At 37.1% G+C, this 16,969-nt stretch overlaps 1 protein-coding gene and 1 long non-coding RNA gene across 3 annotated transcripts; both read right to left on the bottom strand.

Annotated features, from left to right (window-relative positions):
• Positions 1-367: 367 nt before the first annotated feature.
• LOC149560634 (putative disease resistance protein At5g47280) lies at positions 368-15,353 on the bottom strand. Of its 2 annotated transcripts, none has more exons than XM_089824758.1 (6): positions 14,586-15,353; positions 13,833-14,239; positions 6,582-6,937; positions 6,288-6,499; positions 926-1,769; positions 368-703 (listed from the first exon to the last, which is right to left on the bottom strand). In XM_089824758.1, the coding sequence occupies exons 1-5, from the start codon at positions 15,250-15,252 to the stop codon at positions 949-951; spliced, it is 2,463 nt and encodes an 820-aa protein (XP_089680884.1). In that variant the 5' UTR covers positions 15,253-15,353; the 3' UTR covers positions 368-703; positions 926-948. The 2 variants fall into 2 exon arrangements, with proteins under 2 accessions (XP_089680884.1, XP_089680885.1); XM_089824759.1 differs by having other exon boundaries at positions 932-1,769.
• On the bottom strand, positions 13,161-13,589 carry LOC149560635 (uncharacterized). The gene is made up of 2 exons (XR_016363712.1): positions 13,451-13,589; positions 13,161-13,357 (listed from the first exon to the last, which is right to left on the bottom strand). It is a non-coding gene; the product is annotated as an uncharacterized LOC149560635 (long non-coding RNA).
• Positions 15,354-16,969: the final 1,616 nt, after the last annotated feature.

The following is a 16,969-nucleotide window of genomic DNA, read 5'->3' as shown; positions in this document are numbered from 1 at the left end:
TATGCTTCCTGTGACAGCTAGAATTCAGCTTGGTGCAGTATGGATCTGTGAGTTCTATTGACATAAATCAAATTCTTGGATCAATTGCCTTGAGGATATCCATTCAGCACCCTGTAGGTGTAGTATGGATCTGTTTAGATTCAGTCTTAACTTGGTTGCAACGGATGTACACTGCTTGACGATTGGTGAAATCATTTATGACATCTGTTCATATACGCACGTCCAAACACATCCAGAGGCATAATATTTAACTCTGTCCTATCTTATGGCGGGGACATCTGTCTGGCCAAATGCAAAAAAGATCAATTTCCTCATGTCTAAGAATCGGAAGATTCAGACAAACAGATTAGGCCAAACACGTGTGAAGTTACAAAAGCTAAAATGCCATCATACAGGTCCTTACGATTTAGATAGTCAACATAAGTAATTATTACATATTGTAGCAAATCAGTGCGTAATGTCTCAAACCAAAAGCAGGAAAAACACACGACTACTTATGAGAAATAGTAGCTAATCAATGTGTAATATCTCAAACCTAAAACAGGGAAAAGACACATATATCAACAGTTTATCTAGAATAAAAGACGTTCAGAGGTCCACTTATAGCCTTATTCCACTCCCACGTAATAATCATCACCCCTTCCAACATATGATAATTAGTAAGGAAGCAAAGCAACGCATCAAGTGCGAGTACACATTCTTCCTGCAATTAAAGCATTTCATGTTAATCAAGGTTTAGCTTAGTAAGGAAAATTGTAGATATGAAATTCTGAAATCAAAAGAGGACAAACAACATTGTATTTCCACATTGAAACATTTGGAGAATATTTCAGATAAAGAATTGACAGAAAACACTCAACTAATAAATATTATACAAATCAATTGCTTGCCAATAAGAAATAAGGAGAATGTTTGGCGTTTTTACCAGGACCTTGCTTCAGCTTTGAGTTAATCATCAAGCCAGTCCAAACTAAATTGTGCTTCCGCAATCTCCACATTTAGTTCCGGAATTGAAATGGCCTTCGCTTTCAACCACTGGTTTCCAATCTTCTCATCACAGACAACATGCTTTAGAGAGCTTAGTCTACAAACACTTCTAGGCAACTTCTTCAAGCGAGAACACTCTTTCATGTCCAACTCCCTCAGGTTCCTGAGTTGTCCTATTTCCTCCGGAAGTTCTTTCAAGCCCTCACATACTGAAATATCTAAATATTCCAAGTTCAGAAGATTCCCAATCGAAGTTGGAAGCTCTTTCAATCCAGGTAATGCCGATAACCTTAGCATTCTTAGAGAGCCCATGCGTCCAAGATCATATGGTATGTTCTGAACCAAGTGGCAGTTCGTAATAGACCATGTCAGAGCGGAGGGCATATGGCAGATACCAAGGGGTAACTCCTCCAAATCACTACAATGATCTAGGTTAAAATCTTGCAGGTTGGTGTTGTGGAATGTAGAGATTTCTCCAAGCCCTTCGAATAAGCTCAATGATAGCTTCTCTAAGTTCTGCAGTCCTTCAATGCTCTGTTTTAAAGCAAGTGATGAAGTCAGCCTCTCCAAGCGGACACTTTTGAGTTGAGTGAGAAAAGACAGGGCATCTAGACCTTTCAATGTTGCCCTCTTTGAACTGTAATTGAATATCATGAGATATTTCAGATTTTTCATGGATTTCATGAATGGGGGAAGATAGTATTCACTTGCAGCAAAGATTAACACGAGAGCCTCAGTCTTGGGAAAATTCATCTCATACCACTGGCTTTCAGCCATAGGACCTGTGATTAAATCAGAAATGAAATCCAATTAGAACATCCTATATTGACCATGAAAACATGCTACCTAAAGTCCTCTCATATAAAAATTAAATAAGAGAGATGCAATAATAGAAATCGTAAGAACATAGTAAACCTATGCTTGACAAGAAAACAAGTTCAAGATGTCACAGGTGATGTTGTATATTCATGTATATGCATGGACAATAAACACAAGTGATAGAGAAAATTAGTGTTCATCAGAACAGCCTAAGCTCCATTCTGCACGTCCAAATGCCTCGCCTCAGAGAGACACAAAGTAACCCTTTCTTTCAGCAGGAGGTGGCTAAAAGTAGCTTGTATTGTGGTAAAGACCATATCTGCAGGGAGTCCAACGCAATCTGTTTTGCATACTCTGATCCAGTGGAACTCCGCTCATGGTGCATGATGCACTCTCCCAATAGTTGAAGTCTTGTAAATGTTCAGAGTCCAGGATGTCTTATTTGCATGGACCTGGACCTATTCAAAAAGCAGAGGTAATAACACTAACTATCTCAAAAAGAGAAAAAAAAACAATCAATAGCTTCCAAAATAAGGAGCACCATTTTGTGGCACATTCCAAGGCTGAAATACAATAGCAGTTATAAAATAATTCCAAACTTTAGCAATGCAAGCATGTCATTCAGCCATGTCCTGAGAAGAACAGTTCTACACCAAAAAAGCCTAGACAGAGAGGAGAAAAGAACATGAACCCACTTTTGCGTGTACTTGAGAAAAGACCATGAACCCACTTTTGTGTGTCCTTGGCACAAGGGTAAGTCCAAATGAGATGCTTATAAGTGTTTTGGTCGTGGTAAGCTGGGCATTTGGGATGAGTAAGGCCAATGTGGATTAGACTTTCACCCAATGGCAATTGATACACCAGTCCAAAGAAATGAGCAAGTTTTGGCTCAAGCCCTGGTTGCCAAAACATTGAAATTTTATAGAGCCAAGTACAAGGGGAAGATTTTAAGTTCCATCAACTGTTAAACGTGCAGAAAGTCAGAAAGCACTGAGAATTTTATAAAGAAGGCCTGAGATAAAATTTCTAAATGTTGTGTCGAAACTCCACTGCAATCTTTCTACTCAGCTCGAGGAGATGGAAGCCCCATGAATCTCAAGCATGACATCAATGAGAAGCTCTTGTAGCCTATATGTAAAGAATTGTTGTGATGTGGAGCCTAATCAGACTCAAAGGTTTATTCGGGGTGGTTTTCTCCCCATATTATTTCTACGGAGGTGGGGTCAAGGGGCAGCACCCCTGCGGGCTGCCCTAGGTGCACTCCCGGTTGCAGTACAGGGTGAGGTCGAGGGGTAATGCCCTCGAAGCCAAAAATGTCCTTATATTGTAAAAGGCGTCGGCTGCTATTTTTCCTATTGGACAACTTATTCTAGTCCTAATTTTGTAAGCAGCAAAAGCTTGTATAAAAAAGGCTTAGAGTCAGGGATTTCATAATGTAATGGTGATGTTGTAGCTTCTTGCGGCGGTATTGAGTTGTAAGGGATTGCTGATTGTAATCACTGCATAATAATAATAATATTGGGCTTGCTGTTGGTGGACATAGCCCAGGGATTGGGTGAACCATGTTAAATCTTGGTGTCTTGTGTTCTCTTTTATGCGATCTACTATTTTACGGTATTGGTTATATCTGCATGTAACTATTATTTCTGTCTGAAGTTAATCCTAACAAGAATCAGAGGCAAATCATCAAAGTTGAAGTTTTTGCCCTTATGCAACCCCAGGGACCCAATCTCAAGAAGAGACCAAGTCGCAACTGATGTAGATGCTGACTGGCAAGTTTTGATATCAGCACTGCAGAAGATGAAGAAACGGAACTATAAGCAGTTTGCTGACCATATTTGATGGAGCAGAACTTGATAAGTAAAACGAATGGATACAGAAGATTGGCACTGGAAGCAAAAAGATGATAGGGATATTTTATGAAAAAATTTGGGGATTTTGACACCAAGGGTCTCAACCAAAGGTAAGTTGAAGATATTAACATAAGGAGACCATAAAAAAATTATGGTAATTGAAGGTCAAACCAATTTTAAAACCATCCTCAGCCCATTTTCAAAAGGGTTTCACTAACAATGCCTTCCAAATGCTTGTGTGCAACAAATGAATCTTGAACCTTGACTTGGGCATTAGTAATGAGAAGAGAATGAAAACCAATACCCTACCAACAGTCGGTGTCATAAGGGGAGCCAGACACAATACAATGTCCACAACAGACCTTCAAGGCCTCCAATCTCTCAACAGTACAAAAAAAACCTACCTGACACATAGCATAATATTTCTTTCTTTGTGAACATCAATGATTCCCATGCTTCCTTTACCCAAAGGAAGCTAGTTGATGTCCCATGCAACCCTATGGAAGCCATGGGTTTGTTTGGCATTGGCCTACAGCAAATCTCACAAGACCTTTGAAAGCCTATCATCAGCAACTTTGGATAGAACATGACAAGGAAAAACAACATGAGCAGTCATAAAGATTTCAGTACAAATCCAAAACTTGTCTACGACGTATAGAGGTTAGGCGATCCCCAAACTACACGACCCAAAAGAAAATCTTGTTCTCAACACACTGCAAAGCAGTGTCACTGACATAGGATGGCCATAGTGCCACAGACTGGCTATTGTATTCTCAAGAAAAAAGGGATGCCTAGAAATTTGAACATTTCACTTTAATCTAGCAACTTTTGTAGAGTTCAAAGTTAAACTTTATGACCATCCAACAATGAAGAAGGGCTTCGCTTTTTGCATTGAATCTTGATCCACTGTGGATTCAAGCTAAAAGTTTTATGAAATTCGTTTAAGCAAGTGTGAGAAAAGAGTTATCTGCAAAATGCCCATTGATGTGATGTGTTGCTGCGAAGAAGAGGTAAGGGATATATCCTTCATCAAATCATGAGAAGCTTTGCGAGGCAGGTGGAGCCAAAAGCTTCAGCGGCAAGAAAACGCAATGACAGGAGAAGTGGACACCGGTAGGAGATGGACCATAAAAATTTGAAACATGAAAATAAATATTTTAAAAGTTAATTACAAAAATAAGTAAAATAATATGCAATATGCAATTTATAATTAATTAATCACAAAAATCAGTAAAACAATATGCAACCTATAATTTTATTACAAAAAACGAGTGAAGGAAGCTGAATTCAAATTAATACGAAGTTGTCCTACTCCTCAACATTTTGCATCAGGGAAAACAAATCGTAGTGTGTTCACTACTAACTTCAGCATCTTGAGAGGAAGTTGTACTCCACTATTACATGTTGCAGGATCATATTCTGCATTTTTAATGTCTCAGCGTCGGTCAAGTTGTAAATAAACTCAGAAAACTTTGGGATGATTTCTACATTTACTATTTTCAGAGATGATAAAACTTGTTGCCGTTCACATCTAAAAGCCCCCAGCATTACTCATCAAACAATTAAAAACAAATATACCAATAACAACCAAAATTTAAATAGGCCATCTATTGAAGTCGGAAGAATCAGCATGTTCCCAAGAGATTCACTGAGTGTAGAACTTGACAAAGAGGTTGACAACAAATTGCAATGTCAATGTACACATGTCAAAAAACCGACCGTCTTCACCGAGATCGTTGTATTCACTTTTTTAATCATTTGATTGGTAATCATAGTACCATTACTTAGGCTGGGTACTGACTCGGCAAACCAAAAGTCTGATTGGAAATCAATCAGTTACCGAATTATTCAAGACAGACTAGGGAAACTTTAAAAAGTTGAAATATTCATAAAAATAAATAAATGGGAGAAAATAAATAAATGATTTTCTATCTGACACATGCCATAACAAGAATTTGTTTTTGGCTTTTTTAAATGATAGGGAAATGTCCTTGAGGGCACCCCTGTCTGGGCAGGGGAATCCCATCCTGGAGACAACCCCTGTCGGATCTTGAATTCAAAGAACATTCATTTCCTTTCCATTTTCTACTCAGATATTACTCTTCTAGTTTTATTTTTTATTCCTTAAAAACTTCCTTTTCTTCTTCTCCTCTATTTTTTTCCCTCTTTCTTTATTCAGATTCTTTTGAAGAGGTTCTTCTTTTTTCTTCTTGTTTCATCTTTTTCTCTTTTCCTTTTTCTTTTTCTATTCTTGCATTCTTTTTTTTTCTATTCTCTTCTTGCTTCTTCTTTTATTCTTTTGAAGATATTTTCTTATTTCTACCCCTTTTCTTTCCTTCACCTCTCTTACCTTACATTAAGAGGCCACATGTTACCTCTTCTACTCTTTATTACAATTTATAAGTTATACAACTCTAAAACCTTTGACATGTGTTGACTTGTAACGTTTTTCCATGATGATTGATCAAATACATCAGTGTTAGACATGCTACACAATTTGATAAAGAAGGATATAGCAAAGAAACACAATGAGAAAGAAATACTCTTTAAGAATCAAAAATATATATGGGGAGCATTTCTTTAAAAAAATTGATAATATGACGATCCAATTATGACATTTTAACAAACCAGTGTGAATGGAGATAACTTGAGCATCAAACGGTCTATCATTAAGCAACTCCCATTTCCCTGGCAAATTATGTTCCCTCCTGGGCATAAGTAATCTGTTCCTGTTGATTATAAAGTCTTTTCCTCCCAAATATATGGCCAAATCTCTTATTACATCATGCTGGGAAAAGTAAAGCTCAGAGGCATTTCCATAAGAGAGTTCTACTTTGCTCCTGACAATTATAACAACCATGTCAGGCAAGCATTAAATAATTAATAACACAAAATTCAAAACATATAAGAGTTGGCAGTTACCCAGGATTGCTGGTCAAATTCAATAGATTTCTCCTTGCAAGCTCCAATAAGATGGCAAAGGCATCCTGCCACTCCAGCTTCCGAACGTACATCCAAATTTGCAACAATGCATCAATACAGATTTTTTTGTCCTCTGGAAATGCCCCCAAGTCTAAGAAACATTCCCTTGCTATGTCATCCAAGAAACTAATACTGGTCTCCAAGCATCTAAGTAACCCATCTTTGTGATAATCTGATATTGGTTCCCCCTTGGAAAGTTTATTCTTTGCACTCTCCCAAGCCACACGAGGCTCCCCATGCAAAGAGCTTCCAATCACCTTTAACGCAAGTGGCAAACCCTTACATTCTGCTTGCACCTGTCATTCATATGTGAGAACTTTAAACAAAGCCCATGGGAACTTGTACAATTTAAATACACATACAATTTAAAGAACAACATTCGACATACAATTTAAAGAACAACAAAGTTGCACATATAATTTAAACCATGGCATTTGATGATTGACTGATTTGTGACTGATGTAAAATTACATTCTTTAAGCACTAGAATAATCCATACACTTCTTAGTCACCATTTAAGCCATACAGCCGCCACAAGAAGTATAGGGTAGTCCCATATTACTATAACCATCTGTGGACCCATATACAGACCCCCTGTTATCGTGGACTATCATTTTTTCTTTCTTTCTTCCCTATATGGCTTATAGGCAAAGCAATTCAAGTTCATAGCAAGAAGAGATCAATGGATTCTTGGTTACTCTTTAGGCTATTTGAATGCTGATATCAAATGCCATCACTCAAATTGGTTGAGGTAGAATTCAGATCTGCAAAGACTTCTAGTTGGTAACTAAATCTCTGCAGTGAGCTGACCATGCAGCAAAGGGTTGTCCAAAGCTAGAAGTTCTGGCCAAAGTCAAGTGACATAATCCCAGCATATCAGTTTGATCTGATACGCTCTTCATTGTTATTTTCACATGGTTCAATTTTAACCAGTTTTTTTACAGACCAAGGTGCAGAATTCAAGAGATGCAAGAAGTAGAACCGTTGCTTTATTAATGAGGGGGTTCAAACATATTTAAAATATAAATTAGATTGCTCTCTAGAGCTCATTCTTCCCCTCTTCCTCCTAGCACGTCCTGGACACCCCCAGATAAAGGTTGGATTTAGGTTAACTTCAATGGGGCTTCCAAAGGGAGCTGAGCCCTCAGGGATCGGTGTTGTTGCTAGAAACGATGCAGGAGACATGGTGGCCTTTGGGGCTAAATGGCTGAAGGATGGGACTAACAACCAGGCGGACTGTTTCACTGCTGTTGAAACTGCAATGCTGGGTGTGAAACTAAGAACCCACAAGCTACATCTAGAAGAGGATTCGCAGATTGTGATCAATGGGATTGCCAAAGGTAGTATGGATGCATGGCATCTTGATAGGCACATTAAGCAGATCCGAACCCTTCTATCTGAAGTAGAGGAGTTCAAAGTTTCAAATGTTCCCAAAGAAGCCAACTCTCTTACTGACCAACTTTCAAATGTGGGAGTGATAGGTTCCCTAGAAGATCAATTTGAATTATAAGAGAATTATAGCCATATTCCCTCATCAGCTTTGGATTGGTAACATCTCTCCACACCAATGAATCATCCATTTTGGTGACTAGATGTCATAACACCTGGCATGATTTCAGTATCAGGTTTGGGGACACTTCTCCTAAGTAACAATCTAGACTTCTGGCATCCATACTCGATATGGTGCCCTCCAATTGGCCTTGAAAGTCATGAGGCTGATGCAGGAGCATCCAGTAGTGTAATGGAAAATCCTATATCACCCAAAAATATGCTTATTGTTAGTTTCTGTTTAATGTGTTTATATTTCTGGATACTCATTTGGGCCACATATAGATTTCAACTCTCATAGTTCCACTACTAGTTTTCTGGGTTAGTGTTTTTTAGCACCTCGTGATACATGCCAATGTAGAAAATCAATTATTTGTAATTGAGCCATAATTATGATGATCTAGAGGGTGCAAATAGGAGGGATGATTGTACTTGTAATTTCAAGCACTCAAGAAAAACAATTAATTAAAAAGACTTTACAATTTGAAATTTATTGCAGTTTTAAGTTGTCTGGAGACCTCCTAAGAACGCTTAAAAGTCAGATTTGAGGCACTAAACAGCCTTGTACATGCCCAGAAAATGGGGGATGAGCAAAGCTGGTCTTCAAGCATATAGAGCACTTAGAGAGCTTTCTTGAAATATAAACATTTTGTCAATCGGAGCCCCGGATCAAAAGTTATGCCTCTCGGAAGTTGCACTACCATTTCTAGATTCTTCTAATTTTGCACCGACCTCTAAAGTGTCTTCTAGAACTTTTTGCTTTGGCGGTGGGTGCCAAATGGCATATTCTAAAATGTATTCCTAACCCTAAACCTAATTTGGGTTAAGGTCATTTCTTGCATTGTAAAGGCAGTTTTGGTGGAGTTTGGGAGAAGGTACTGTGAGAAGGGTTTTTCTCCATAGTCTAATTATGTTGTAAGCCCGTAGGGCATATAGTGGAGTCCATTTTTGCTGTAATGAATGTACTAGCATAAATTTGGAGCATTATACATTCATATACAAAGTCTTGAGTTCATTAAATCTAACAACTTCAATCTGTATTTCTATTAGTAACAATTCTCTCATACTTAATGCATCTAAACAGCCTCATATGGGCCTAAAAAATGGGGGACCAGCAAAATTGGTTCGTAGGCATATAGAACACTCAAAGAGCTTTCTGCAAATGTAAATGGTTCATCAATCATAGCCCCGAATCAAAAGTTATGCCTCCCGAAAGTTTGGCATTTAGCACCGACTTCTAACATGTCTTCTAAAACCTTCTACTTTGGCGGTGGATGCCAAATGGCATATTCTAAAATGTATTCCTAACCCTAAACCTAATTCGAGTTACTTAAGGTCATTTCTTGCATTGTAAAAGCAATTTTGGTGGAGTTTGGGAGAAGGTACTATGAGAAAGGATTTTCTCTAGAAACTGATCATGTTGTAAGCCCATAGCGCATATAGTGGAGTTTGTTTTTGCTGTAACAGATGTACTAGCATATCATTTCTGATAATAAAAGTCTCCTTCCTTATTGTGTTCATTTTGTCTTGGGTTGTGCCCTCATCAGAGGCCTAGGTATAGGCTCTCTCGGATTTGCATACAAATTTAAATATCTAGGCATCCCATTATCATAGATTCAATCAATGTGAAGGGTAATATCACACCTCTTCATTATACATCTGGAGGCGTGGCTGTACATTGATCTAATAATGATAGGAGGTAGACATGTGTACTCGTAGAACACGATTGAAGAGTAATAAAGAACCTCTTTTGAGGATGACTTCTTGAGGCTTCGAGTAGAAATAAAGCTTGATCCACACATTATCTTTAAGCATTATGTGCAAGCGGTATCTAGTTTTTTTCTCACTACAACATGGAAGCTAATTTTGCCCTCTACACTGACGAACAAATCCCATCCTTTGTTGGATCCATCTCTGATATCCGACTCAAATACATTTTCAAGTTTGATCATGAAGCTTTATGGGATGTGGTTAAGATGATCTTTGGAGAGGATTTCCTGGAAAAAGACATGTGTCCCCACTCCAACCTCCATATATCATTCCTATTCTTGGCTTTGGGGCTCATGTGATTAACTCTAAACACAAAGTTTTGTACGTGGCAAAGGCTCTAATGGAACCAAAATAGAGCGGAGGTGTGGACGACATTGTCCATCATACTGAATTGGGTATTAACTTGCATATGGGGGACCATCCATGGCGGCTCATTGGCGAAGGGCCAAGAGAACTCTAGCCACTCCTAATCTTGTCCACCAATGCACCTTCGATGGTCCATCTCCCATAGGTGCGGTAGGGGTGGAGCAAAATTCTGGAATTTGTGCAATCTACTGATTGAACATAGGTGTTGGCTGAGGAAAAAATGGTGAGACGTCGAAAAACTACGCCTGTCAGGTCTTCTACTCCTCTTGACAAGGATGGTCGCCCTCTGGTTCGGCGTCAATTACCTATTTGTCGTCACAAACAATAGTTTTGGAGACCAGGCAAACATAGAAGGTGGTGGTGATGGCTCAACGGTGGCTTTTGTGGTTCAAGGAAAGCAAACTGCGAGTGGATCTTGGGAACTTGATTCACCTTTTGTTGTTCGTCAAGTACAAGCCCCTATGGTCAGGGTTGACATTTCTCTCCTCCCCGAGCATAAAAGTGTTTGCAGGAAGTAGGGTCGTGGTAGTGCAAGGTGGTTAGGCTATCGAAGCCATTCCTATTCTCACCAAAGAGGAGATGGCAAAATGGTTTAAGGGTTAGGCCTGGGTGTCGTGCCTAAGAGTCTCTAGTAGTGTGGGGTTGGTATGTTTGGTCATGGCAGCCTACTATGCTCACAGATTTCGTATCATTGTGACATTTTGTATGTATCTCGTTACCACACATAGATAGTATGTTGTTCAAGTTGGTTGGTTGGTTTATAGACTGGTTTTGGTCTTGGATGGTCTTGGATAAAGTATCAACACTTCTATTGTAATCTTTTTTGACATATGAATATAAATATTTAATGTTACCAATAAAAAAAAAGAATAAAGAATATAAATTAGATATAATCACACTCCAAACTAGTTGTCATGGAGCATCATGTCTCCTAAAAGAGACACATCTATCCACGCAAGTTATCTATTGAAAGATCTTTCCAATTGTGTCTCCAATTTCAATAATTTGCATCAAACCCTAGTTGCAAAAAAAATTGTTAAAGGAAGAATGGTAGTTATAAACCACTGAGAATGTAGAAGAATGAGAAACAAAACAGGTTTAGTTGTGTAAGGCGCAAAAGACACATTTGCAAGATATCCAAACAATGTACATTGTCGATTTATTTTTGACTACTTGAAGGGCATTTACATAGTTCCATTAAAACATGTTTGACAAAATTTGAGCCTCTCAAAGACAGATTAAAATATGTAAGGTGGATATTTATTGTGAGAGTTTTAAATGCATTCTAGCATGCTCCACATCACTTTTTATTGTGAAACACAAAACAAAAGCACAACCTGTAGAAAAATCACATGCATATCGACATATGTCAGTGGAGCAAGTGTGATCCCATCTAACTTGTGTGTGCATTGCATAGATTCTATTATCAGCCTTGGCTTCTAAGGAGCGAGGATGTCAAGAAAAGTCTCATTGCAAAGGAAACAAACAAACAAATTCGATCACAGCCAAACTTCTATGTTGCATCGATTGTTGCCAACATGAAAAATATCCACAACTGCAATAACAAAGAAATGTTTTCCTGCTGTTGGGTTTGCTAACATTTCCCTATCATCAATGCTTGTAAATTTAGTTAGGTATGTTAGTTATTGAAGTCATTTTTATACGATAGGCTTTGTGTGGGAGCTTTGCTCTTGGAAATTACTTTATCCTCCCTAATAGTTCTCAGCCCTCTTCCCGGAATTTTTTCTTTTCCAACTATGGAAAACACTTTAGGTTTTTTTTTTCCCTTTGATTTTTCGTTGGAAATTACCAAAAAACTCTGAAATTAGAAATAGTAAGTTACCTTGTTTTTCCCCTACTCTTACCCCCTTTTTTTGGCTTATCATAATCCAATGCTTTATTAGTATCATCTATCTATAAGATAATATTCTTCTCTCATTCTTCTAATGCTACAGCAACTTTGAAATGTTTTGAGTTTGTGTATATAATTTCTTCTTGGACCGTGGGATTTCCGTGTTTGATGATAAATTAGCTATACGTATGCTGTGATCTCATCGAATTCAATGAACATTTCAACCATTTTGTTTCTTCCATTGCAACATTTTAAATTCTTATTTGTTCTGTTTTATTTTTCTGGTGTTCCAAAAAGCAGGGAGACCTATGGTGAAGGACAGCGTGCTTGGAAGTCTTTAAAGACTCTTATAGAAATCGAGATTCATTGTATTCTGCAACATTTTCGTTTAATTTCTTGAGATGACGACTCCAGGTATGGGGGTATCCTGAAATTACTTGATGAAACATTTTGTCATACACCTGCCGTGCATCTTTGACATTGTCATATTTTAATGCACGCTGGCCAAGGTGTTTAGATGTGACAATATGATTTTTATTTTATAAATCATTTTATAGTGGCATCTTATTGAAGCATTTTGCCAAGTAATTGAGCTCTCAGTCAATAACTCCATATTTTTACATGCATCACTGTTTCAGTCTATTGCGGCTAGACCATTTGATGAAGCCTCTGCTTGCAATTGCCCTTTCACTAAAGTGGCAAATATAGACTTGTTCTTTCTTTCTTACTATTCACAACATGAATGTGGTAATTGATGAAGATTGTAGCTGAGATAGCAAGATTAGAGATACAGATCTCTATCGCAGCTATAATCTTCATCAATTATCGTGAATGTGGTAATTGATGAAGATTGTAGCTGCGATAGAGATCTTTTATCTCTAATTTTGTTATTTATAGAAATTGAGATTAATTCCTATACAGCTGGAGAAGATATTTATTTGAGATAATATTGTATGAGAGACATGTATCATGTGTTATGCGCATTTGGAAACATAAAGAAACTTGTTTTTAGAAATTGAAGAGACCTTCGGTTGTGATATGAAGACTCTCTCAATTCTTTATACATATACGACATCAAGTGGAACGCATTGTACTAGTTGTTTATGAATGGCCACCCCTTTCAACATGTGTAAGCTCTCCGAGTAGAAGTCCAATTAGTAGGCTTTCTAGCGTAAATTTTCTGTAGAAAGCAACATTAACAACAAGAGGTTTCACAGCAATCTCAAAAAGATGTGTAAAGGGCAATTCTGCTTAATTTCAAAACGCATAATACCTGCAAAGATCAGAATAAATTAGCCTGATTCGACTTAGATCCACCCAATCCGGTTGTCACATTCTATTTCTGGATAGCGCCTTTATTACCTTAGGCCTAAAGTTCCAGACATATATACTGTGGACTTTGCTACTTGTTTATGAATTTCAGGGTAGGAACGCCATCCCTTCCAATAAGTTCCTACCCCTTACACCAGGTGCAAGTTCTGCGAGTAATACTACAGTTAAGCATTTGATATGCATTGTAATTTTGTTTCGAAAGGCAATAAAATAAAGAGCAATTCCAACAATATTTTGTACAGCAAAGTCAATTGAAAACTGAATGGCAATTTCGCATAATTCATCAAATCAGAAAACCTGCAATAGCGCAAATTAGAATATACCTGTTTGACTAGATTTGCATCTACAGTACTTGGAATTGATGTCTGTCCGAAAGCCCAAAAACAGAAAAGGGACAGAGCATCTTCCTGATCCAGCAATGGCAATTGATATAATGAAACAGAGGAGCTTCTGGGAAAAGTGAAACTATCTCGTGTTGTTATAAGAGTCTTGTATCCTGGCATTTCAAACAGTAACTTTTCCGCATTTGCTCTGGACCATACATCATCTAATATCACGAGAGTTGACCTAGATTGCATCAGAAGATGTTGTCCAAGCTGTCTACGAGCATCTTCCACATTCTGAAACTCGGGCCTTTGCTTGCCAATTATCTTATCCCACATACCCTCTAAAATTCCTTTCAGATTTGGAGATTGTGAAACGGTGATGAAAAGCACTTTTTGGAAATAACCTGATAATAGTGAAAAAACAAATATATTTCAGAAGATGATTCGAATTGGGGAAAGAACTTATAGTAGGGTATTCACGCCTGGATAATTTCTCAACAAATCCACTTCAGATGATGGATGCCACCAAAAAGTAATTTGAAGCAGATAAATAATTGAATTTATATGATATCTACGGTACAGGTCACCCAAAAACAAGACATAAAAAATAAGGTGGGAAACCTCGCACACAGAAGAACAACACTCTTAATTTTGATAGTTGTGTTGACCTAAAAAAATTGAAACACAGGGTCATTCCCTTTGGTAAGGCCAACTTTAAAACCTTTAAAAATCAGGGAAGCACCACTTCACCTTTGATTTGAGGATCGTCGCAGAGATTCAATGCGAGAGTTGTTTTCCCACCACCCCCCATAGACTGTACACCAACTACCGACACCTCGCTCTTGAATAAAAGTCCCTTCAAATCCCTAATACATTTTTCTAACCCCACACAAAACTGAGATTTCCCAGGAGCACTATCACTATGAAAGCATGAGGAATCATCCATCGTTTCATCGGAATCAAACAAGTCAAGTGACGCCATTTCTTGAAGCATCATGGAATTCTGAGCGGGGTCGTTTGTAAGAAGTGAAGCTTGTTTGAGAATGGACTCGTTCACGCCCCTGTTTATTTCCGTATCATCCATTGGATAATTTCTTTTAACATCTGCCATAAGCCTTCTGGTATCAAGCAGTATTTGGGCAGGCATGGACGCCAAAAAGGCATTGATCTCCTCCTCAAGCTTAAGGATTTGCAAAGCATACCTATAATGAAGAAGCAAGTTAAAAGAGCTGGTATTCTCACATCTTTTAACCAAATCGACACCTCTTATGAGAATTCTGTAGAACTGCTCAAAGATGGGATTTTGCTCATCTTTGGGCAAATTGTTTTCAGACACACACAGCTTGTGAATAGTTGGAGCTAGGGGTTTCAGCACAGCATCGAGTCTGTCCGACAGAGTCTTGCTAATTATCTGCATGATAATTTCGCTACTGAAAATTTTTTCTGGATCTTCTTACACCTTGTATACAAGACTGTGTTATCTAGCCGTTGGGCACTGAAAGCTTCCTGATTAGAGATGATGAAAAAACGAGATGGGCGGTAACATAAAGCTAAACTTCTTGGCAACAATTTTTACTTTTCAACTTTACGGTACAGAGTTCTAACCTTACAGATCACTCACTCCAATTAGTATAAACATTTCAGTAAATTGTACAAGTCTTTATTGTTTCAGTAAATTATACTAGTCTCCCTTAAATTGTCTTTATTACTTCAGATTAGTACAAGATAAAATATCATCAATTTTAATTGTTTTTAATATTTTATAATTATGTGCAAGTATTGTACTACTCTCCCTTAAATTGCTTTTATTGTTCCAGATAAAATATCATCAATTTGAACTGTTTTTTTTATAGTTTGTAATTGAGTGCAAGATTATGTGATCCTTATGATCTTTTGTAAGTGTAGGAATTTTTATAATTAATGTAGAAATTATTATTTTTTCATATTAAAATTTATCATAGTTAATTTAGTATATGTACAAGCTTTAGCAAGACTCACTATTTAATGTAGTAGTGATCTAAATATTTATATTGAGTTTTAGCTATAAAATGTAATGTTAATTGAAAACAAGATGATTATTCAAACTTTTTTTTTAAATAAAAAAAACACTTCATCACTTTGTATTTTTTTATCATGAGATGGACTCTAGCCAAGAAGGCAATTTATAGAATCAAACTCATTAAGGCATGGAGTATCAAGCAAACAAATCCATGCATTCATGAGAGAATGCAGTTCAAATGAGATCACAGTACCTCTTTGATGAACTCCAGGAGGGGGTACATGCCTAGGGGAGGATGTGAGGCCCCTCTCTGACCCATCATAGCATCGCAATTTATTTACATTTTAGATACTTTATATTTTGATATCTTGTTATATGTTGGACTATTATGGATTGTTATTTAGACTATTTAATAGTATTGGACATTTTATTTTATGCTAATTATTTTTAATGTTAGAACTTATTGATGATGCTTGATAATTATTTGCATTCATATATTTGGTTATTTTATGAATGAGTAGGAAATTATGTTTGAATGCAAAGATTAGATGGATCGTATATTTGAAAATTATGAAATGTTGCAAATGGTTATATCATGCTTAGTTGATGTTGCTAGAATTATATATGCACAGCGGTTTAGAAATGGAAAAATGTTATTTCAAATTCAATTGAGATATATTTTATATTTTGATTTAATTATGAATGGAAAATTGATTTAGGATTTTATATATGCATATGATTTATATATCTTGGAATAATGGTATGCGGTTTGAGTGTGCAGGAAATAACTATGGTAAAACGAAGAACCAAGACTATACCTTTTTATTAACTGGGAATGTCAAGGTTAGATCTAATGAAGAGATATTAACCTCATTGTTAAGTATTTTACTTTGTGAACGTAATGTGAATGAGTGTGTTAGATTAGATTCATTTTGTGAAAATTTATTTGCCACTCGTAATGTTATAGTGTATATTTTATAGTGTCACTTAACACTTGTTATGTGTTTAAGTGGCAAGTGAGATTTAGACATTGGCAAAAGAGATCCAACCTTATTCCTAACCAATTATAAATGTTTAAGTTATATACCCTTGCATAAAAATATCTTACGAAGGTTTTAATTAAATTAAAATTCGG

This window comes from Cupressus sempervirens, chromosome 4 (assembly GCF_028749045.1).
Source record: "Cupressus sempervirens isolate cs-2001-9-10 chromosome 4, ASM2874904v1, whole genome shotgun sequence".
NCBI lineage: Eukaryota > Viridiplantae > Streptophyta > Pinopsida > Cupressales > Cupressaceae > Cupressus > Cupressus sempervirens.
Note: the sequence above shows the minus strand (reverse complement) of the source record. Positions and strands in the feature narration are given on the sequence as shown.

Excerpts from the sequence above, each read along its gene's own strand:
- LOC149560634 (XM_089824758.1), bottom strand. The coding sequence starts at position 15,252 with ATGCAGATAATTAGCAAGACTCTGTCGGACAGACTCGATGCTGTGCTG. Across the intron at positions 6,938-13,832 it reads ATGCAAATCTAGTCAAACAG|GTGCAAGCAGAATGTAAGGG; the intron begins GTATATTCTAAT and ends TATGAATGACAG. Across the intron at positions 6,500-6,581 it reads AATTTGACCAGCAATCCTGG|GAGCAAAGTAGAACTCTCTT; the intron begins GTAACTGCCAAC and ends TATAATTGTCAG.